General features: G+C 56.5%; 1 protein-coding gene across 14 annotated transcripts in view; it reads left to right on the top strand.

The window, feature by feature from the left end:
* The window catches only part of Rapgef1 (Rap guanine nucleotide exchange factor 1), a 128,189-nt gene extending 106,853 nt beyond the window's left edge, over positions 1 to 21,336 (top strand). For 9 of the 14 annotated variants that reach the window (XM_026386570.2, XM_077797162.1, XM_026386574.2 and 6 more), the window contains 15 exons: positions 1,058 to 1,315; positions 2,352 to 2,444; positions 4,010 to 4,098; positions 5,991 to 6,102; positions 8,000 to 8,075; positions 11,348 to 11,432; positions 13,002 to 13,094; positions 13,895 to 14,080; positions 14,996 to 15,080; positions 15,392 to 15,486; positions 16,313 to 16,391; positions 16,470 to 16,571; positions 17,048 to 17,145; positions 18,208 to 18,336; positions 18,890 to 21,336. In XM_026386570.2, the coding sequence (XP_026242355.2) occupies positions 1,058 to 1,315; positions 2,352 to 2,444; positions 4,010 to 4,098; positions 5,991 to 6,102; positions 8,000 to 8,075; positions 11,348 to 11,432; positions 13,002 to 13,094; positions 13,895 to 14,080; positions 14,996 to 15,080; positions 15,392 to 15,486; positions 16,313 to 16,391; positions 16,470 to 16,571; positions 17,048 to 17,145; positions 18,208 to 18,336; positions 18,890 to 19,040 (1,731 nt within the window). In that variant the 3' untranslated portion in view covers positions 19,041 to 21,336. The remainder of the gene's footprint in view (positions 1 to 1,057; positions 1,316 to 2,351; positions 2,445 to 4,009; positions 4,099 to 5,990; positions 6,103 to 7,999; positions 8,076 to 11,347; positions 11,433 to 13,001; positions 13,095 to 13,894; positions 14,081 to 14,995; positions 15,081 to 15,391; positions 15,487 to 16,312; positions 16,392 to 16,469; positions 16,572 to 17,047; positions 17,146 to 18,207; positions 18,337 to 18,889) is intronic. The other 5 variants (XM_077797163.1, XM_026386582.2, XM_026386581.2 and 2 more) reach the window with 2 other exon arrangements.
* Positions 21,337 to 22,440: the final 1,104 nt, after the last annotated feature.

The raw sequence follows: 22,440 nt of genomic DNA, 5'->3' as shown, positions 1-22,440 counted from the left end.
AGGGTCTCTCTGAGTTGCTGAGGCTGACCTTGAACTTATGATCCTCCTGTCTTGGACTGCAGGCAAGGCCAGCGTGTGCAGCACGCACAGATTTCCATGGGTTCCAAAAGTCCCGGGCCACAGCAAGTGCAGAGGGGCAATATACACCTTTGTGTTGGCGTGTGTGGTGGGCGAAAACTTAAGGCACCGTCCCTCCCATCACTGCTCTCCTAGTCCCCATGGGGGTCAGCACGCATTGGCAGGTCTCTGCTGGGCATGTCAACATCATCAGGTTCTCAGCTTGGTGGCTAGATCCCGGCCTTGGGGAGTGCTCATTAGACCTGAAGCTGGGGACACGTGGAGGTGCTCCTCAGTCTGCTGTCTGGCTCTTCTGTCTGATGAGAGTTGGGGTGGCGTGGGAAGTGCTGTGAGATTGCTGCGTTTGCCTAAAAACAAGGCAGTGGAAGAAAAGGGGAAGACGAGGCTGCCTCGGAAGGGAAGTGAGCGCACCAACATTTTGGCCCCCTCAGCAGCAGGCTTCTAGCCACTCAAGGCTTACTCACACCCTTCCATTCTAGCAGGGCTTTAGGTGGATGACAATGTTTAAAAGGTTGCAGAATTTTCTTTTAAGGGATAAATCAAAGGGGTTTGTCTGAAAGATTCACCATGGATACATACAGTTCAGCATGGAATTCAGCCCCCCAGTTCCTGGAAGCACTCAAAGGTGTTGGGCTGGGTTGTATAGCTTTAATTTCCTGCCGCAGAGGAATGCGTGGCCATCTGCATGCTGAGTGGGATTTGCTGTCCTTGAGGGAATGGGGGGGGGCCTACCGCTCGGACACAGAGGACCATTCTGGTCAGTCCTCAGCCCCAAGGGCCCTCTCTGGGGAGCAGTGAGGGGTGCGGGGCCTCAGAGCTGGAGGACGCAGGAGTTGGCCTGGCGCGCTGGCCCTGGTAGGTGGAGTTGGTGAGAACACCTGCCGCCGTGCAGCCAGCTAATCTAATGACTTCTTCTCTTGTCTGTCTTCTCCTTCCCGTATTCTCGTTTTTGTGTTTGTTTTCTGCTTTGATTCTGTAGTACAAATCCGTGTTTAGGTCCTACTCCCAGGACTTCGTGCCTCACCACCAGGCTTCCGTCCAACCTTTCCTTCCGCCTACCTCCTCTTCCTCTCCGCATTTCCCACCTGTCCACCCGTCTCAGAGCTCGGACTTGGCGGTGCCTGCCGCAGCCGGTCCACCTCCCAGCACCATGGCCGGGCCTCTCTCATCCTCTCAGGAGAGCAGCTTTCATGGGAACACTGTCTGCCTTCCTTCCGAAACCTCTTGCGCTGACTCGGTGAGAACTCAGCACGCCCGTGGCTGCACGTGGGGTTGCGCGGTGGTAGGAAGTAGTGTCGCTGCTCCTCACCAGCAGTTCAGCCTGCTGCTGGGGTGTGCCTGCTGGCACCCAGCTGGATTGACAGCCACAGAAGGTCTGGGTGCAATAGCAGCCCGTCTGCTTCAGAACAGAAATCAAGGCTCTTATACAACATTACCATCCAGCTAGGAACCTGGTTTCCCCTCGTGGACTAGTGTAATGGTCAGTAATGCCTGGTGGGGTGGTGCATACCTGTGATCCCAATGGCTCGGGAGGCTGAGACAAGAGGATCGCAAGTTCAAAACCAGCCTCAGCAAAAAGCGAGGCACTAAGCAACTCATTGAAACCCTGTGTCTAAATAAAATACAAAATAGGGCTGGGGATGTGGCTCAGTGGCTGAGTGCCCCTGAGTTTAATCCCTGGTACCAAAAATAAAAATAAAATAAAGGCAGTAACTTGTGGTAAGGATAAGATAGATAACTGGCATTCTGTTTGAAGAGAAAGGCACAGACCCCTCTGGAAGTAGGAAGTGTCAAGAGATCCAGGAGGTGCCAGGGAGAGGCCTCGTTTACTGTGGATGGCCCTAGTGCTTCCTCTCTAACCTGGGCAGAGCTTCCTTTCAGGCTGGAGGGCAGGTGGGAGGGGGCAGGTGGAGGGGCAGAGAGGCTTCCACAGGAGGCTTCCTCTTCTTCCAGCCTTAAGTTGTCAAACATGTTGCTTCTTTCCCTGCCTTTGGAGGCTACCTTTCCAAGGCCATTCCCAGGATGGCCCTCGACACCTGTGGGGAAGATCCAGCCAAAACTAGGGTCCCCACAAGCCCAGAGACAAGAGTTGGCAAAAGCAGCTTCATCCTCTGACCCTGGGGAAGCACTTCCCAGAAAGAGTAGAGCACAGCTCTGGGTCTTTCTTGTAAAAGGAGCATCCAGGTCCAGGCCAGACCTGCTGGCTGCCCTCTGAGCCAAGGACTGGCTGGAGGGCCTGCCGATCGTCTCTCCTCTCATCCTGTCTCCCCCAGAGCGAAAACGCCAGTGAGGAAGCTGGTGAGGGTGAATATGTCAGTCTGTATTCCTCTGGCCAGAGCAGCGAGGAGCTGGCTCCCTCTCGAGGAGTAAGTAGCCTCGGACGGTGGCCTCGTGCATGTGGCCCAGCCTGGTGGGGCTGGCTCCCGCCCCCCAGGCCACCTCCCTTGCACCTGCTTCTGTCTGGCTGAGCCCTGCAGGCCTGCGGAAAGCTGGTTTAGCCAGGGAGAGGTTGCAGCTTCTAGGTGCAGGTCTTCACCTTCGCCTGCTTCAGTGGGTGTGGTGCTTTTCAGAGCCTGGCCAGGTGTGTCTTCCAGAAATCTCCAGAAGCAGCCTGGTGTGGGCCCTGGCTGCAAGTCGCTTTCTGTGGGATTTCTTTCCATCCCTCCTTCTAGTCGTGAGCTCCATCTTCTGTCCTGCCCCAGTAGGAGGGCTGCTTCTCCCACTCAGCCTTTCTGACCCTCCCTCCTCTTCTTCCCAGCATGCTTTGCTCCTACCTAGCTGCTCCTGAGGAAGTGTCCCTGGGAGTCCTGGCCACCGTCACTCTCGTGTTGCTGTCCCAGCTCTTGACAGTCAAAGTGCACTGGTTCTGTTTGTTGAGTGTCAGTTTTCCAAGTTTGGCTTCATGAAAATGAGCAAGTCCAGAAGCTTCAGAAGCCACTGTCCCCATGAGCCTGAGTGAGACAGGTTCCATCAGAGTTGTGTCAGTGACCACCATGAGGGCAGCCCAGCCCTGGAGAGCATGGTCACTCCCTTGGGGTAGTCTGCTGTGGGACCTTAGGGATCGAGATGTCCTCAGCAAATCAAAGAGCACTGAGGGATCTTTACACCCAGGGGCTTTGACCTTGACTGTGGAGTGAGCTGCTGTGTCTTTCTCACCTGTCCCCTCTGGTTACTTGTGCCACCAGGACCATCCTGACTTCCCTCACCTTAAAGCACCCTCCTGGTGATGTCGCCTGTGTTAACACAGTCCCAGTTCTCCGTTGTAGCCTTGGTGGCAGCCAGGGATGTTGTAGAGCCATGGTGTCACTGAGCAGGGCAACAGCAAGTCTGCTGGGGATAGTCACACAATGTTTGAGCAGCTAGACTTTTGGGGAGTATCACTTGTTGAGCATCACATCCCTAAAAACTCTCTAAGTTTTACAGCACAGTGTTGGGACCCAGTGGCCTAGGGCACAGGCTCTGGAGATAGACAGCTCTGGGCTCCATCTAGGCTCTGCCATTTTCAATCTGTGTACAGTCAGGCCCTTGTTCCCTAGCCTTTGTTTCTACACGTGAGAGAAGAGGGTAGCATTAGGTCATTGATAGGGCGGAAGAAGAGTGTGTGCAGAGCCCTCTGCCCAGTGTCCAGTGTGCTCTGAGAGGCAGCTGCTAAGAAGGTCCTCTCTCTCCAGGCGGGCATTAAGGTGGCTTCATCTGCCCAGCAGCTGATATGTTACAAAGCATGCACCTCCACTCTCCTGAGGCAGGATGCTAGTCTCAAGAGGGCCCATGTGTCTTGTAATTAACTGCATTCAGCATTAACTTGTTCCCACCTTATATTCCTCCATAGGAACTTGCACTTCAAAACCACTTGCAGGTGGGAGTGCTGGGCAGACAGATTGCCCCTGGAGCAGGCCACATTCTAAACCCCAACACTCACTTCTCTTTGTAGGAATCGCCAGCTGGGAAAGACGGACATTCCAGAGATCCCTCAGCCATTGGCAGTGCCCCTGGGAAGGACAGCAGAGATGGTGGTGAGAGGTAGGAAGTGAGCCAGGTGCCTAGAGCAGAGTGGCCACTTGGTAAAGCCTGCCTGCACTTCCTGCAGCCAGCCCACCAGGCCTGCTTGTGTTTCGTATTGAAGGTATTTCTTTGTCTGGCTCTCAAAATAATACATGCTTCTGGTAGAAACTGCAAGAAAATGGAAAAAATCACTGATAACCTCAAAGGTGCTCCCCTGGAGTCTGCCATTCCTTCCTGGCTGCTCTAGGCCATCCACCTTCCAAAGTACCCACGATAGTCTTGCCTTTTCTTTTTTAAATCTCAGGCCAACCTTCCTTAGTGGTTTTTTTTTTTTTCCAAGTTGAGGTCCCCTGGGAGCATGAAAGGCCTCCACCCCTGCCACCCACAGACTTGTTTTTGTGAACATTGCTAGACCTATGTGTGTGTATTGTGTTGCTAAACCATGCTGAAGGAAGCTACAGAAGCTGTGACTCTGGCCTCCAAAAACGTCCTGATTATAATATCATTATCACTCTAAGAAAATTGCCAGTAAATTCCCTCATGTCTTCATGATAGGCAAATCATGTTCCAGTTCCCCCATTCTCCCAAATTTTCATAACTAAGATAAGTCAAGAGTCATGCAGTCTATTTAGCTATTTCTTTCTCTTTCGGAACATTTTCAGTGTTAGCAGAAGCTAAGCCCAACCAGGCTTAGGACATGTAGTCAGTTTCTCCAGCACTTCTGGGAACAAATGGGCTGCATCCTGCCTGCAGCCTTATGTTGATGTCACCTCTATCATGACACATTCCATCTGTTCAAGTTTTTCCTCCCTTTTACGGCCAAGGACCATCTACCCTGGAGTCCTAGGTGGTCCTAGCAGATTAGCTTCCCAGGCTGGCTTCAGCAAGGAATGGTGGTTTTCTAGCTTAGCACTTAGAAGCAAAGCAGCTTGTGAGTTCTCTCACCTACTTCATTGGACCAGCGGATTTACTTTCAGAGCTGAGATGGTCCTTGCAGAAGAGTAGGTCACACCGAGTCCAGAAGCAGCCGCTAAGATGGCCCTTCATGAGGCCATCCACAGCCTGGAGCCTGGAAGGCAGGCAGCAGAGGGGTTCTTCCCAAGCCTGCCTTGTTCTACCCTCTAGAGTCACATATTTCCCGTGTCTGAGCCCTTAGGGTAAAAGCTGTGACCTGTGACCACGAGTCAGGCCAGTGCCTCCAAGGCTCCATCCAGATAAGGCACCAGGGCAAAGATGGCTGTCTACAGACATGCTGTGCTCCCCCCACGGCCGCAGTGGCCTCCACATTCCCTCTGTGGGGATGTCCCTGCTCCCGGTGCCTCAGCCGCCAGCTCCTGTTCAGTGCTTCAGGTCTCGGTCTATCTGTCCCTCCACAGGGAACTTCCTGACCTTCAAGCCAGGCCCCCCCTTCCCCTCACTCTTCTTGCACACTCCTGAGCTTCCCCTCATTGTGCTGCTGTGACTGCCTGTGTCAGAGTGTCTTCGGCTAGACCGAGCACCTGGGGAAAAGGGGCCATATCTACTCGGGCACAGCTTTTTTCTTATTGCCGAACAAAGGGACCAACAGAGTGAGTCCTCAGGAAGGACTTGGAGGGTGGTATGGGGCGATACCGCCTCCTCTCCTGTCCTGCTGGCCCTCTCACTGTTCCTCATGTACTGACTGGGTCTCGGTGGCCTTTGCAGAGAAGGGCTGCAGCATCACTCACACAGACAGTTCAGGAGCTCCTCTTAATCCCAGCTAAGCCCTTCTGTGAGACACCCAGAGGGAACAGGAAAGGTTCAAGACCACACAGCTTTTGGTAGCAGAAGTAGGAATAGTTCTGACCTCGAGCCCAGGCCAGCGCTGTCTCGGCCTCTGGGTGTCAGGGAGCCCAGGGCCTGTTTTAAGCACCAACCACTTCTCTTTCCAGGTCCCCAAAGTCACCTGACACTCTGGAGTCAGCTCAGTCGGAGGAGGAAGTAGATGAGCTGTCCCTTATTGACCACAACGAAATTATGGCCAGGCTGACACTCAAGCAAGAGGTAAGGACTTCACAGTCCAGCTCCACAAAGCAGGAGCAAAAGAGATTGAGGAAAATGTGACCTTGAAGTGTCTCCAGCAGAAAGACCTGGGCCAGGCAAGGTGTGGACACTTGGCGAGGGCTGTTGGGTTCCCAGCAGGAGTGGATTCCAGGAGGCAGTGGACTGTCCCCTCTCTTACTGCTTCTAGAAAGTGTCTTGGGCATTACAGAGCCTCCTGAAGCCCTAATGACGGCACTCTTGAGAGTGCTGTGAGAGAAACCACAGCAGAGCTACACAGCCTGCCTGCCATCCGGGAGCCCTCCCCACCCCTGTGCATCATTGGTAAAACAGAACCCCTGCCCAGGATGCACCGGCTGATTAGGAAAACTTAGGGCTGGAGAAGTGACTCAGTGGGAGAGCACTTGCCTCACACGTGGGAGGCCCTAGGTTCCGTTCCCACCATTGAAAAGAAAAAGGAGAGGCCAGGCCTGGACTCCTGCATGTTGTCCTGGTCTACAGAGCCCAGACGTGAGGACGATACCCAGCCCTGTCACTATAGAGGAAGGAGCAGAGCCATGTGAGCCCTGCCTCTCCCTTCTGCCGAGCAGTGCTGCAGACACAGGACTGGCCTTGTAAGAAGCTTGCCCTAACTAGGCACAGTGGCACAGGCCTGTAGTCCCAGCTACTTGAGAGGCTGAGGCAGGAGGATCATATGTTCAAGGCCAGCCTCAGCAACTTAGACCCTCAACAACTCAGCAAGACTCTGTCTCAAAATTAAAACCAAAAAGGGCTGGAGATGTGGCTCAGTAATAGAGCACCCCTCAAATTTAATTCCTAGCACCACAAATAAATAAATAAAAATAAAGAAACCAACCTACTGAGGAGGTGACTGTCATCTGGGCTGATTTGATGACAGCCACATACAGACAGGTCAATAAAGCAGATTCTGCCTGTGGCAGTATCCTGGGCCAGGCTGAGCTGGCTGCATCAAGGCAGGAACGGGTCTGGCAGGGGGCACCTGGACAACTGGCCCCTCTACAGAGAGAAACACTAGCTTTCTTCCAGTGAGTCAGGTCATGGACGTTGCTACCGTGGAAAACCCAGAGCACCCTAGGACTCTGGAGTCAGGGTAAACACACCAGATTCTTAGAAAGGTAGGGGTGCCTTGCGGGGGGGTAGCAGCAGATGTTAGTTCTGTCTCCTGAGCGGCAGAGCGCGAGGCCCTGCTGTGTCTGCCCTGGGCGTGGCTCCGGGCCCCATTGAGAGCTCTTTTGGGCTCTAGGCAGGTGGTTGAAGCCTGTGTGCCCACGTGGAGTTAGGACTTGGTCCCTCACTGCCAGGGTTTAGTGGTTGCAAAAGCCATATTGGGTATCGTGCGGTATCTTTGTAACACTTTACATTCCTCAAGAAGGGCTCCACAGAACCTGTGACATGAGTCACTACAAGTGATTTCTCTTTCCCCGGGAAGTGGATTTAGACTTAGGGCAGCTTGCTGTAGTTTTGGGACCATGAACATGCTTGGAAATAGTCCTCCTGCCTCCACAGGCTTTCCCGAGGAGGCAGGGTGGCCTGCCTGCCTCTGGTGGGCCCCACCATTCCACATGAAGATGTCGCCTCACATCTGACCCACGGAAATGTGAGCGGGTGGCTGGGCATGTTGAGTGACACCATGTCCCCCTGGCCCTGGCATGTACTCAAGAAGGGGATGTGCCCTGGTGCCTGTGGCATCTGGGTAGTTCGGGGTGTCCAGCGCCCAGGCCAGCCCCATCCCTCCCTGTCTGCTGAGCACGGAGTGGTGAGTGGCTCCACAGCACACACCACTGCCCGCTGAGGAGAGCAGAGGGAGGCCTGGGGCCCCTGCAGCCAGAGGCCTCCTCTCAGCAATGGCCCATGCCCTCCTTTGCTATTTTCGCTCCAGGGAGATGATGGGCCAGATGTACGTGGAGGATCTGGAGACATCTTACTGGTTCATGCTACTGAGACGGACAGGAAAGGTACGGTAGCCTCTTGCTGGACACAGCAAGCCCTGTCACAGTAGATCTGAGTGAGCACTGGCACTGCTGGGGCAGGGGAGGGGACACAAACAACAGCACTCAGCCCACCAAGCGTCCTCCCTCAGGGCAGCATGGTGGTGTCCTAGAGCCTACAAGGGTGTCCCGAGGGTCAGGATAGTTGCCGCTCCTAGCGTGTGCCCCACAGACCACAGCTTGGGCAGTAGCATGTGGAACAGTGGCATTAGAGTCAAGATGGCACTTGCATGGCTCGCTGTCTTCATGGACGTGAGCCCTTCCAGCCTTCCAGCTAGGCCGCGACTCCTGTGCCCATCAGGATGCTCTGGGAGCAGGCTGGTGCTCTGCTCAGGAGCCCTCACTCACAGTCCGGCTCCCCCAGCACAGGCCCAGCCCAGCCCCAATACCCTTCCACAACCTACTTGTTCGGGAGGGTTGCAGAAGCAGGGACTGACCCTCTGTCTCCAGAATGTCCTGCTATAGAAGGGCTGTCCTTCCAGGTCTGTTCTGGAAGGCAGAAAAAGGAGGGCCTGGGAGGCTGGCACACGTGGTTCCTGGCCCAGGGCCCCAGCTGGCCCATGTCTCCTGCGCTCCTTTTCTATTTATACTTTTAAAAATTATTAGAAGGACAATATAACAACATTGGAGAAGGAATAAAAAACACCCCAGTCTTGAAACCCTAACCCAACCAACTTTGTTTTTATAAATGGCCCCATCTGTATTTTTATAGAATAATTATTGGGGAAACCTCTGAATCATGAAAATAATATTTTTAAAAAGAAAAAGAAAAAAAAGGTTTACCTGGCAGAAATTTTGAGAAATTGGGAAAAAAGAAGAGTGGCTTCCAACCAGCTCACCTGCACCACGGCCACTGCTTTGCCCTCCAGCACTTCTTCTGACCATGGTCCAGGGACTTGGAGTCCCAGCCCCGTTGTAGGCTGGGTGGCCTCTGGGCAGTGCTGGTCAGTCCTCCCTCTCCATCCTCTGCAGGTAGCTCTGTGGGGCGTGTGTAGCTGAAGCTAGTGCAGACCTGCTATTCGCCACCATCTCCAGGGACAACCCTCATGTGGCTTTGGTGCTGTAGACCCTTCTCCATGCCAGACACATTAGAGTTCTGTCCTCAGTCCCACAAAAGGGGCAGTTTTCATGTTGTTTTTGTCCAGGGGTGAAAGGCTGAAATGGTAGCTGATTCTGGTCCTGTCCCTGGATGGTGATCTCCCTGTCCCGCCAGCTGCAGCTAGCTGGAAGCCCCGCCAGAGGGCACCATGGGCAAGAGCCCAAGATCCTCTCAGTCTAGGCCAGCCAGACCTGCTGGGGGAGATGACTGCTTCAGCTGGAGCTTCCACCCACTTGTACTGGGGGAGGATCTGGACTTGGAAGAGCCAAGGTTGTTTATGTCTGGGAGTATAATTGGGACAGAGGCCACACTGGGAAGAGCAGGGCCACAGGGCAGGTAATGATGCAGTCTCCTTGGCTAGGAGCCCCTGTCCCAGTGGCACCAGTGACTGCCTCAGAGACAGCTGGGCCCCAGCCTGTGCCAAGAGGGACTCACGGGGAAGAGATAGGCAGGGAGACCCTTGTCATCACTTGGCACTTTTCTCAGGAGAGGGCTGGGTCAGGCTTGGTCTCAGACTCTAGATCCTGTCCATCCTCAGGAACCACGTGTGCCAGACCTGTTGCTTAGCCCTCAGGCTTCCTCAGGAGAACACAAGGGACAAAGGGACCCCGAAAAAGCTGTGTGCACACTGGGGAGTGGCACAGAGCTGCTTGTCCCAGAAGCTAGATGACAGACACCCCATTTACCACTGCCCAAGGCCAGCAGATGGCTAGCAACTCTGGAGCTGGGCACCTGGATACAAGCCTCACCACACTATTTATGGTGCCATGACCTCAGGCCCAGTTCTTTGTCTCCTAAGTGGAATAATAAGTAACCCCCTTGTGGGGTTGCTCTGGGTGTTGAAGGACGTGGTGCGTGTACAGAGCATGGCCCAGTGCTCAGCAGCAGGTCCTGGGACATGCCTCACAAGAGGCCACCTTGGCTCCTGGCAGTGGTCCTCCCCCACAGTGCCGTGTGGGCTTGGATCGGTTCTCTCAGAATCGGCGTTGGTGTGGCTGCCCCATCTCTGCTTCATGCCCAGCCACTCTGAACATAAAGCCAAATGTGGCAGTGAGCCAGGTAGGTTGGGTCCAGGGAGGAGCCTGAGCATGGTGCAGGGGACTGGACCACAAAGCCTCGACGCAGGAGCAGGCGAGAGTTTTCCTCCCTGTCTGGCCTCAAGGGTGGCAGGGCAAAGTGCCACATGCCTGTGACAAGTGGAATGCCTCAAGATTCCTGCTTCCAGAAAGCACAGGATGCCTGTAAGAAGGTGTTAGAAGCTGGTTTGCCCAGAAAGCAAAACTCAAGTAGTGCTTGAGGGTCGTGGGCTGGGAACGAGCCAGGCCTCCTTAACTGCTCTGGCTCGACCCTGCTCCGTAGGCCGGAGCCTGGCCAGCTCCTTTGTCTCATTTAAGAATTTAAAAACTGCCCTCAATTTTCTTTAATGTCAGAGACAGGATGGTTGGAGGATGAGTCACACAGCACACAAATGAGATGTGGGGACTCTAGAGTGTCTGAAGTCCCTGGCTGGGACCAGCACCACTTAAGGAGGGCCAGAGGGGTGGACACTGTCTGCCCAGGTCCCCCAGCCACTGGGTCTGTGCTCCTTGTAGCTGACCTTGCCTTTCCCAGGCAACTGAGCATGCCCACTGGTATATCTCAACAAACTGCTAAGCTGTGCCTCTAGCTGCCTTGAAGACTCGGTACATGGACTTTCCCCATATTTTTAATTACTAGACCCTGCCATCTCCGTACTGCCTCTGACTTACCTTAAAGATCCTGCTGACAAGTTTGGACTGTTTTCTCCCTGACCGTGGTTGTTAAGACTTGGAGTCTTTGAACCTGAGGGCAGACAAGCCCTCCAGTGCTGACCCAGGGTTGCATCTTGGAGCCGCGTCTCCAGTCTCTGCCCCTTGCCAGGGAAGGCATGATTGAAACTGGGACCAGACTTGGCCTCAGACCCCACTGCAACATGATTGCCCAGATAGCTCGTGTCATTAGAAGAAGGTGCTTGCGAAATGAAACACAGGTCCACTGGTCTCTCCTGAGAGTTGGACAGAGTGTGGGTGGCTTCCTCTGGGACACAGGAAGACTCACCTATATCCCCAAGCCCTCAGTTCCCCCCTGCACTCTAACTGAGCTGCTCCCTTACTCCCGGCAGATCTGGTGCTGTACTGCGAAGCCTTCCTGACCACCTACAGGACCTTTATCAGCCCCGAGGAGCTCATCAAGAAACTGCAGTACCGATATCCTTCCCAGCGCCACCAACATGGGGACACAGGCTCTCGCAGCTTCAGTGGCTTCCCCCACCCATAAAGGGCCAAGGGAAATGACATGGATTGCTGGAATGTAGTGGGATCACTGGGTGCTTCTGAAAAAGAGCACACCTGGGAGGGAAGGGGGCCGGGGCAAGATGCAGGGCATCAGGCAGGGTGGGCACCAGTGGGCAGGGCTTGAGGAAGTGAGAGGGTGGCTCAGGGGTATGCACAGCCCCTTCTGCCCACAGCGGGCAGCTCTGCCCCAGCCAGAGCTGGCATCAGCTCTGTCCCCTCCACCAGATCTGCCTGTGGGCTCACCCTTGGGAAGTAGTAGTGGCCAAGGAAGACCCCAAGGGCTTAAAGTACCTGCTGTGGTTGCCTGATGCCTCTTTGTCAAACCCCAGCTGCCTGTCCTGCCAGGCTAGCCCACTGCTCTTTGGCTACCTCCCTGCATTGTAGCCTGTGACTGCCATCTGCTGGGCAGCTGCTGTCCCTCTGGGCAAGAAGTCCTGAGCTTCTTTTCCAGTGTCAGAGTCCCCTTCAGTCCTCCCCTCACCCTGACCCTGCGAACCCCTGGTCCATCAAGATAGATGTTGATGTTTCCCATGGTGTATCGGGGGTCCTCTTCAGCCTTATGTTCTGTTGCTCTGAGCCCCTGGTGGCAGGCCTGGCCAGGGAAGAGAGTCACCTGCTGATCGGACATGCACTCACTGGTGCTGCTGTGTCACTCCTGTGATGCACTTGAGGACGCTGAGGCGCAGTGGGTCAGAGTGACTGTCCCACATGGCTGCCTGGTGCAGAGGGTGCTCAGGTTCTCAGGGGATGTCTCTCGGCTCCCCTAGGGATGCTCATGGAAGCCTCGCAGCAGCAGCGGGAGCATGGCTGCCCAGCACACAGCTGGGGCAGGCTGACGGTCCACCTGGGTGCCAGACACATAGCATGTATCTCCAGTCATGGAGTACGGGGGGCGCACAACAGCAGCAGGAAAGCATAACCTCCAAGGCAGACGCTGGCTTCAGGAGACCTGTGAGGGAGGAATGGGAACCAAGGGTGCCGTGAGCCGAGGAGCAAACGGGGAGTGTGCTGTCCCGGGGAGCAGGAACTGGCCCAGCATGTCAGAGTGTCCAAGCCAAAGCAGGGGGACCACCTCGGGGTGGCAGCTCATGGAGAGAGCAGAGGACCTCTGCCTGTTCACGGGCCTGAGATATTGAGTGTGCTTGGTTGGGGACCACCTTCTTGAGGCTCAGCACTACAGCCTTCATGCTGTCAGTGCTCTCCCAGAAGCCTCAGGTTGAATCAGGCAGGCAAGCAGGGGTGGCACAGAAGGGATGGCCCTGCAGACCAGAGAGGATGGCTGTTGAGAACCACCCCTGGGATTGAGGCCTGGGCAGCACTGCCATTTTGCATAAGTGCAAGCCTTTGCTCCCTGTGCTGGGACCATGACTCCCAGTCTCTAGGCTTTAGTCACGAGGTCCCTGGCGCATGCTGAGTGGGAGCTCCGTGTCTGCTCAGCACATCACCTTTGCCATGTGGGCTATTTCTTTAACCCTTCTCCACCTATGAGAAATTCTCTCCCTTCGCCGACACATTCAAGAAGCGTGTCAGCAAGAACACGTTCTTCGTGCTGGTGCGGGTGGTGGATGAGCTCTGGTGAGTGCTTTGTTCTTGGCCCAGGGGCAGGTGGCATGGGCTCCCTGCACCCCGTGGAGACTGCTCAGCCCACCCCGGCCACCTGAAGAGCACTACCCACAGGCTCTGGATTTGGCTCTAGCCTACTTTATTGTGGCTCTCTGAAAGGAATGACCTGTCCCTTATAGGACACAATTAGGTACTAGGTCCTATCTTTCCTAATGGGCTTCATCCCTCAGGAGAGACCCTGTCCCACCTGGCACCATCCCTCCCTCCAACATCTTAGGATCAGCCTGTGTTGGCCGTACTCTCAGCAGTAGGGGGCTTGGTAGAGGCTAGGGCAGTGGAGTGGGCAGCCTCTCCCACCCACCTCAGCCTTTCCACTGGGATCTGGGATCTATGGTGACCCCTGGCCATTTCCATATTCTACAAGTATGCCTTGGGGTTGGAGGTAAACAAGACAGACCAAGGCCTGGCTCCAGCATCAACGGGCAGTGGCCACACATCCAGGGAAGGGCCAGGCAGAGGAGGTGAGGGATGTCTTCCTGGTGTCCACTGCTTGGGTGAGACCAGAAGCTCCTGTGGCAGGTTGGTGTAGGATCTCTAGCACAGCCCCACAGAGTCCCCACATAGTGCATGCAGCGCCAGCATGTATTGAGTGACAGGGAAATGACACCAGAGCTGCGGAGGATGTGGGTGCCCCGAGGTCCTTTCTCACTCTTCCATGGGAGGCTCCAGCTCTGTGCTAACACTCCTGTACCTGCGATGTACCTGGTGGGCTCTTGTGTGCCTGGCCTTCACCCTGTGCCCATGGCCCATAGCCTGGTGGAGCTGACAGAGGAGATCCTGAAGCTGCTGATGGAGCTGGTCTTCCGCCTGGTGTGCAATGGGGAGCTCAGCCTGGCTCGCGTGCTCCGGAAGAACATCCTAGACAAGGTGGACCAGAAGAGACTGCTCAGGTGTGCCAACTCCGACCAGCCCCTGGCAGCCCGGGGTGTTGCAGCCAGGTGAGCAGTCAGCCTCTCGGCCCCTCTGGAAAGCTGCACCCCTTAGCCACCTCTGTTCCTCTGTCCTCCCCGGCTGCACGGCCTCACATCCTGCTTCGGAGTGCCTTGGGAATAGCCTCTGGTTCCCTGTGGGGAGCCTCCCCTGCTAGGGGAATTGGGGTGGCGAGTCACTGGTAACAAGGAAGTGGATCAGTGGGTCAGCGGGGCTGAGCAGGACAGGAGGGGAGTGGGTGTGCACCAGGCTGCTGTCAGCGCAGGGCTTTCTCCTAGCACCATCCAGACCCTTCCCAAGACTGGTACAAAGGTCCCAGGCTGGGGCTGGGGTTGTGGCTCAGTGGTAGAGTGTTTGCTTAGCATGTGTGAAGCACTGGGTTCAATTCTCAGCACTGCATATAAATAAATTAAAAAATAAAGGTCCATTGTCAACCAAAAATATATATATATATATATATTTTTTTTTTTTTAAAAAAAAGGTCCCAGGCTTCTGCCTACCCTCTGCCCTAGCCTGAGGGTGAGTGTTAGTTCCAGCTGTGGGCACTGGCTGGTTGGCCACCCCCTCCTTTGTGAGCGTTAGCGCCCCCCATTCCCACAGCCAGCTCTTATTGCTGACCACCTAGGAGTGGTGGCCAGTGATGAGCAAGGCCTTAGGCGTCTGAGTCACCCATAATCCCATGGGGGGAACTCATTGTCCTATTCTGGAATCTGTGGACGACCTGCAGAGATGGGGTAGGCAGGCCTCTTGGGGAAACCTCATGGCCCTGAGGGACCAAGGAGCAATTTGGAGTCTGTTGCCACCCTGCTGTCCTGATGTGGAGTGAGGCTTGGATAGCTGCTCCCTCCTAGCCCTGGAGCCTGCAGTGCCACTCCTGCCCAGCCTCCACGCCCAACAGTACTTCTTATGCCTCTGTCTTCCAGGCCAGGGACCTTGCATGACTTTCACAGTCATGAAATAGCCGAGCAGCTGACACTGTTGGATGCTGAGCTCTTCTATAAAATAGAGGTAGGTGTCGGGGGAGCTGCTGCTGGTTTGTCTCTGACCGAGACAGCACAAGGCCAGGCACCAGGGCGTATGCCTACAATCCCAATGGCCCGGGAGGCTGAGGAGCCAGCCTCGGCAAAAGCAAAGCCCTGAGCAGCTCAGTGAGACCCTGTCTCTAAGTAAAATACAAAACAGGGCTGGGGATGTGGCTCAGTGGTCATGTGCCCCTGAATTCAATCCTCAGCAACCGCCCCCCCAACCAAAAAAAAGAGAGCACCAGGCACAGGAAAGCCAGAGGGCTCCAGTGCTGTCTGCTCTGTTTCCTTCTGTAGATTCCTGAGGTTTTACTTTGGGCAAAAGAACAGAATGAGGAGAAGAGCCCTAACCTGACCCAGTTCACAGAGCACTTCAACAACATGTCCTACTGGTAAGAAAGCCTCTGCGCCAAGCTCGCAGGTCTGGCAGCACCACTAGACAAGTTCAGTCTCCCACGAGAGCTGGCAGGGTGGGGGCTGCCGCCGTCCTTCCTCTAGGCTCCTCTGGAGGCCCTGCGGGCACTAACCTCAAGCCCTGGGGAGCAGAGAAGGCAAGGATAGGCTGGTCACCTGCCCTCCAGAGGCACAGAGGAGGACAGAAGCTCTGTGGGAAGAGTGCCAGGGTCTTGAGTGATACTTGCCCTCAGTGGCAGAAGGGGACAGGCATCACGTTTGCTGTCCTGCCCTGGTCATTACCACAGTCCCCCAGATATCCTGGTGCAGGTGCCCTTTTATAGTACAGAGGAGCTAATGCAGTGGCTAGCACCTCCTCTGATAGCCCTGGAAACAGGCCCACATGATCCATAGGATGTGGAGGCCACCACAGACCCCTGAGACACAGCCATGACTGCTTTTGGTGTTGGTTTCAGTTCTAGCTTTAGCTTTTGTTGGGGCTAAGATTCTGAGAGGTTCCCTTCCTTGTGGCTAGCAAAAGTGACCTGCTGACTTGGGGTTGGCTGGATTCCCTGGCCAGTCCTGAGGCCCCAGGGGCTCAGGTCAGTACAAGCCAGGAAAGTGCGCTGCTCCCCCAGGTCCAGTGCAGGAGCTGAACTCCCTGTCAGTGAGCATCTGGCCCCGACCCCTGAGATGTCTTGAGCCACTTGAGGCCAGGTTCATAACTGCCGGTACAGTGTCACCCTGTCTGGCTCCACCTGGTCTGCCAGGACCTACAGGAGCCCCATCAGCTCAGCTGCTCTGTTCTGTCCATTGTTCCCACAGGGTCCGGTCCATAATCATGTTACAGGAAAAAGCCCAGGACAGGGAGCGGCTGCTCTTAAAGTTCATCAAGATCATGAAGGTAACGGTGGCTGAGCCCAGAGCCCCCTTCAGGCCTGCTGGCCCTGGGCCTCCCCTCACAGGCCACCTCTCTCCACAGCACCTGCGGAAGCTAAATAACTTCAACTCCTACCTGGCCATCCTCTCAGCGCTGGATTCAGCGCCCATCCGTCGGCTGGAGTGGCAGAAGCAGACCTCAGAGGTGGGTGGGCAGGAAGCATCTGGTGGGTAGGCCAGGCCAGCCACCTGTGACCACAGTGCTCAGGACTAGAAAGGAGCTCAGTCCCTGCTCTGCTGCCAACCTGTAGCTAGGCAGCTACCCTTCCCACCTGTTTCCTATCTCTGGTCTCTGGCCTCTGGTTCCTGGGCCTTCGTAGTTGACATGGGGTGTCACATCCTGCCTGTACTGCAAGCCTACACCTGGGTCCCAGCTTCTGGAAGGGCTGCTGGGCGGGGCGCACCTGCAGGGCAAGCGCTGGAGGGAAAGGGAGGATGAGTCACCCACTCACCCCAAGAGATGTTTCCCACAAAATGGCCTCGGGCCTCCCTGCCACCCAGATTTGATAGACATACAGGTAAAAGGGCTCACATCACCACAGGGACCAGATGTGGCTTCTCTTTGTGTCTTGGGACCTTGCCTCAGCCCACACTCACTAACTCACCTCTCATCCCGCACAGGGCCTGGCCGAGTACTGCACTCTGATTGACAGCTCGTCCTCCTTCCGAGCCTACCGGGCCGCCCTCTCAGAGGTGGAGCCCCCCTGCATCCCATACCTGTGAGTGCTGGCCTCCCCCTCAGCCTGTCTGGGCTTGCCTCTTCACTTCTCTGTGAAGACATGTTGGGCTCCTTGAGGAGATGAGGGCCCGTCAGCCTTGTTGTTCCTCTGCTTTATCATGAAATTCTAAAGTGAAGAATGCCTCTTGAGCTACAGTTGCCACAGAAGGGAAAAGGTCAGGTGACAAGTGTGAGCTCCCACGCCCCCCACCAGGGGGCCTCATGCACCTTCCAGGAGCCTCAAGCATGTTAGGACAGCCCAAGGACCAGTCACCCCAGGAACCTGGGGAGCACTTGGTGTCATGTTCAGAAGTCAACTTCCCAGCCCAGCCATGGGAGCGTAAATCTGAGAGCGTAAATAGGAGAGGGAAGTGGACTCAAAGCTGCACGGGCCTCTGTCACGGGACTCCTTGGGCCTCATGTACTAGAGGATGTTAGGAATCTCTGAAAGGGTCAGAGACCCCGCAGTGTTCCAGGCCTGGGGATGTGAAGGAGCATCCTGGAGCCTCTGCCCTCAGAGCTTGCAGCCAGGACCCTCTCCCTGCATCTGGTCCTTCTGCCCTCACCCAGCACCCACACAGGTGCTCACAAGCACACAGGCCTGGGTCCTCTGGCTGAGCTCTCTCTGGACAGAGGAACTGCCCTCGCCTTCCACCTCCTTGAGAAGTACCTATTACACCTGTTAATGAAGGGGTCTCTGTGCCCCTCAGTTTTGGTCTGGTTTGGTTGTATTGTTCGTTGAATGACCTCACATTGGCAGTCCATAGCTGTGCCCATACACATAGACAACGCTCCAGGGGTAGACAGCACTGTGCTTAGGCTCCCCAACACCCGAGCCAACTTCTGAGGAGCCCATAAGTGGTCATAGGTCCAGAATTCACAAGGCAGGAGCTCACCCTGGAGGAAACGAACCTCCTAGTCCTGCTCTTTGGTGAGCCCTGGGCTTGGCAGCTACTTGGCATAGCTGAGGCTGTTCTTCCCACACTGGCTGGTCCTGGCAGTGCAGTCCGCTCACAGCCGACCAGCTGCTCTCCGAGTAATGACTTCTCCGTGTGTCCCCCAGGGGTCTGATCCTGCAGGACCTGACCTTTGTCCACTTGGGGAACCCGGACTACATCGATGGCAAAGTGAACTTTTCCAAACGATGGCAGCAGTTCAACATCCTCGACAGCATGCGGTGCTTCCAGCAGGCGTGAGTGCTGTGACCTATGGGACTGCAGGGCAGAGGGCCTGGCCACAGGGAAGCCAGGGCCTCTGTGTTTTGAGTGGGGATACCATACCTGCCCCTCAGGTCTTGTCAGTCCAGTTTGGAGACATCCACATGAAGGGCCCAGCTCCATGCCGCACCCTGGGCCTGGATGGGAGGCAGCAGCCAGCCTCTGTTCCTGTGTCCTGGGAAGCTGGCACCTACCTTGGTGTACAGAGGAGGCGTCAAACCCTAACCAGCCTAACTCCAGGGCAGCAGACCCCACCTAGGACGGGCGGCCTGCCACAGAGGGCACCGTGGCCCAAGGGGCCATCCACCTGGGGCACCCCATGGGGAACCCTGCCACATGGCATTGCCTGAGGGCTGAGAGCACAGCCTCAGCCCTGGTGGGGTCTCCAGTGCTGGCCTCCTCTGTCTCGTTGGGTGGCAGTAGACCCTACCATTACAGCTTCTGCCGGGGAACTGGGGTGACCAGAGGTTATGGCCATCAGGCTCTTCAGCCAACCCCTGCTCCTGACTGCCTCCCCTCCCCCACCAGGCATTACGACATCCGGAGAAATGACGACATTATAAACTTCTTCAATGACTTCAGTGACCACTTGGCCGAGGAGGCCCTATGGGAACTCTCTTTGAAAATTAAGCCCAGGAACATAACAAGGAGGAAAACAGATCGGGAAGAGAAGACCTAGGAGCCATGCTTCTCGAGGAGAGTGCTCAAGGTTCTTGAAGCCTGAGGACCTGGGGCCTGCCCAGTGGGCTGCAGCGTCCCAGCCTCAGCCTGGCTCGGCTGTGCTGGGCAGCCCAGAGCCTGCCAGCAGCTTCCCGCCTCCCTCCCTGTGGCACAGCCCCGGGGTCCAGTGGAGCCGGCAGGCGGGTCTCAGTGCTGATTTGTGAACCGGTGGTTCCCCCTCCTCACCCCCACCCCACCCCCCCACCCCTGTTGGGTTTTTTTTTTTTTCCACTTTCACCTCCACTGTCCCCTCTCGCCCTTCCCCGGACCCCTCCAGCCTGGGAGCAGCACAGAGAAGTCAGCAGCAGACTGCACCCCCACCCAGGGCCAGGACCCTCGAGTCTCCTGAAATGTCAGGCAGTGGAGGCTGAGGACCCTCTGGGCACACTGCCCTCCAGGACACCTGGGAGAGGGGAGGTGCAGCAGGGGACAGAGGGCCAGGGGCAGGCACCTCTTACTTTCCATTCCCTGGATTTTCAATGTGGAGGGTGGAGTGAGCGTGGCTGGCCCAGGAGGTATGACGGGTGGCCTTCAGCAGCCCTGGGCTCAAGTCCTGGTACTGGCCCAGGCCTGTTCTGCATCCATGCTGCACGGCTGCCCTGCTGGTCCTCGAGTACCTGTTTCCCCTTCAGCTCCCCAGCGCAGGCCCCCAGGCCCCTGCCCACATCATCCAGGCTCTGGGAGCAGGAGGACTTTGTCGTCACAGAAGCTGAGTAGGGGGGTGGCAGAGCTGAGCCAGTGGGGGCTGGGGGGAGGAGTTCCGCTGTCCTGGGGAGAGGTGGGCAGCCCCCTCCGCACTTGCTGTGTGCCTTAAACTCCATCTCCTGTTCCTCCCTCCCCACAGGCTTCCCTCCTACTTTTTCCCACCCTGGGGTCCAGCAGGCTGCTACACAGTGCTCCCCGGGGTGCTGGCCGCGTAGAGGCCTGCTGCAGACATGTCCCGAACTGCCCAGGAAAGCAGCCCCCAGGAAGGTGCCTGCCCCTTCCTTGTTGAGCCCTGGCTGCTCCCAGGGCCCAGCAGGCAGGGTGCAGGTGGGAACCCCTGTGCCCCCCACACCCCCCCCCCATTCTGCATGATGCGCTCACTTCTCCCAAGAGTGGGATTTGGTCAAGTGAGCACCAGATCTAACCGAGCTTCCCCAGCCCCGTTTCCACAAAACAAAAGGTAGAAAGCGACAGCGTTGCTAAGTCCTTCGTGGATTTTAAGCAGCTTTTATCAAGAAGAAAGTCGGGGCTGGCGTTTTTGTTTTTGTTTTGTTTTGTTTTTTCTTCTTTTGTGTTTTATTTGTCCTGTAAATAGAGGGAGGAGGTCTGTGAAATATCACTGAGCGCCCTCTCTGGCAGCAGCCCTGCTGGCGGCTGGAACCTGTCACTTTATTATTTAAGGAGTGTGTGTGTGTGCAGTTGGGTTCCCTGGCAGTGTTGTGCGGGTTGGGTCCGGTTTGTTCCCTCTCGGGTGAGTCCTTTCATTTCAGCCCCTGCCTCTTGCTGCCCATCCATGTCCAGCCCTGAGTGCTGCTGTGTGTGTGTGGGGGGGGGGGCGGGGAGCTATGCACACAGGGCCCGGGTGTGCTGACCAGAGTCCTCCCTGCCTTCTGAGAGCCCAGGAGTCTCCTAGCGCAGGCCACTGCCAGTGCTGTGGCAGCGAAGCCCCAGCCTGCTCTGCCCACAGGACAGATTCCTGTCTGCAGCAGGCCGTCCACCTGTCCTGGTGAGAGCTGGGGGGTGGGGCCTGGGGGAGCCACTTCCTTAATTCAGAACAGACCCGCTGCCTGTCCCAGAGTGCCCAGGCCTCCCCTGCACTCCCTGCAGAAGTGCCCAGGCTGTGGACAGGCAGCACCAGGGGACAGAGCACCCTGGGGAGGACAGTGAGGTGCATGTATGCCTCATTGGCCGCCAGGCTTCCCTCCCTCCTGCCTCTGGCTGTGGCCACACCCCAGCACTCAGGGCTGGGCCTAGTGCAGGCTGTTTCTTGGGGGGCCGGGGGGCATGGTAGGAATCGATCTTCACCGAAGGACATGAGCGAAGTGAATGGTCCGGTTCCCTGCGGGTGGGTGGAGCCAGGGAGAGGCAGACACATGGTGGCTGACCTGAGCCCTGCCTCAGAGCAGTCTCCTACCCTGGCTGCCCCACAACCTCCCCAATGTTACATTGTAATATACAGCCCCCCACTAACCCCCTGATGGTGGCATCTTCCTGCAGACATTTCAAACATGTAACTTTTATATGAAAGAAAAATAAACAGGTGAAAGCTGTCTGATGGCCTCTGCACCAATGTTACGTGCGCACCAGGTGGCCTCGGGCACCCCGCTGCCTCTCTGTGGCCTTGGATTGCGGGCAGGGTCCTGGGGGCTGAGGGCTCAGGTTGGTGGTCTCAGTGCCCAGCCTGCTGAGTGGGATGAATGGCACCTCTCCTTTCCAGAACGCTCCCCTCGGGTCTTTGCCCAAGAGCTCTCCCATCCCAGGCTCCTGTGCAAAGGGACTTTTCTGCAGTGGAGTTCAGGGACACCGGTACCCTAAAGCTCTGTCTGGAAGTTGTCTTCTGCAGGCCTGTGTCCCCTCTGCACAAGCAGCCACGCGAGGGACAGCACAGCCTCTGTCCCTTCATGGGACCAAGCAAGGGGCTCCCGGGGCTCCAGGCGCCCTCTGCCCTGAGTTGGACTGTGTGTTCCCCACACAGGAGGAGGACATCCACGGGCTCCCTTTCTTAGGCTGTGGTGTGGCTCAGTGCTAGAGCTGGCCAGCATGTGGGAGGCCCTGGGTTCCCTCCCTAGCACCACCAAAGAGAAAAGGAAACTCGTCTCCCTTTCTTTACTACCCTCCAGAGCCACGCCACACGCCAGCACCCCGCCCGCCCCCAGGTCCCCACCCCCAGCACCTTATACACAGACCATGCACCTGAGTGGTAGCTCGCAGGATGGCGGGAGCCCGCGGGAGCCCTCTGGCACTGACCCAGGGCCTGTCTCGGCTTTGAGCCCATGGTGGCCTAAGTCCCAGGGATCTGTCCCTCTGCCTGGGATGCTGAGGCCGGTGGGGTCCAGTCAGGGAAGAGGAGGGCATCTCCTCCAGAACCGCCTCAGGTGACTTCTCAGTCACTCTCAGCACCTCCCAGTACCTCCCAGGCTTGAGACTGGAAAACGGGGACAGGCACAGGAGCACTGCTGCAGCCCCAGGCAGCCACTCCTGCCACTTCCTCCCAAGCCGGGGAGCAGAGGTGGTCCCGGACCCGACAGGTGTCTTCCCCACCTCTGCTTTCCAGGCACACCAGGCCCCTTGCCAGTGATCTCAGGGTCATAGGCATGTGCCGCCCTGGGCTGGGTGCTTACGGACTACTTCCACACTTCCCTGCTCTGTAACCC

This window comes from Urocitellus parryii, chromosome 4 (assembly GCF_045843805.1).
Source record: "Urocitellus parryii isolate mUroPar1 chromosome 4, mUroPar1.hap1, whole genome shotgun sequence".
In the NCBI taxonomy this organism is placed as follows: domain Eukaryota; kingdom Metazoa; phylum Chordata; class Mammalia; order Rodentia; family Sciuridae; genus Urocitellus; species Urocitellus parryii.
This window is presented reverse-complemented; position numbering and strand designations above follow the sequence as displayed.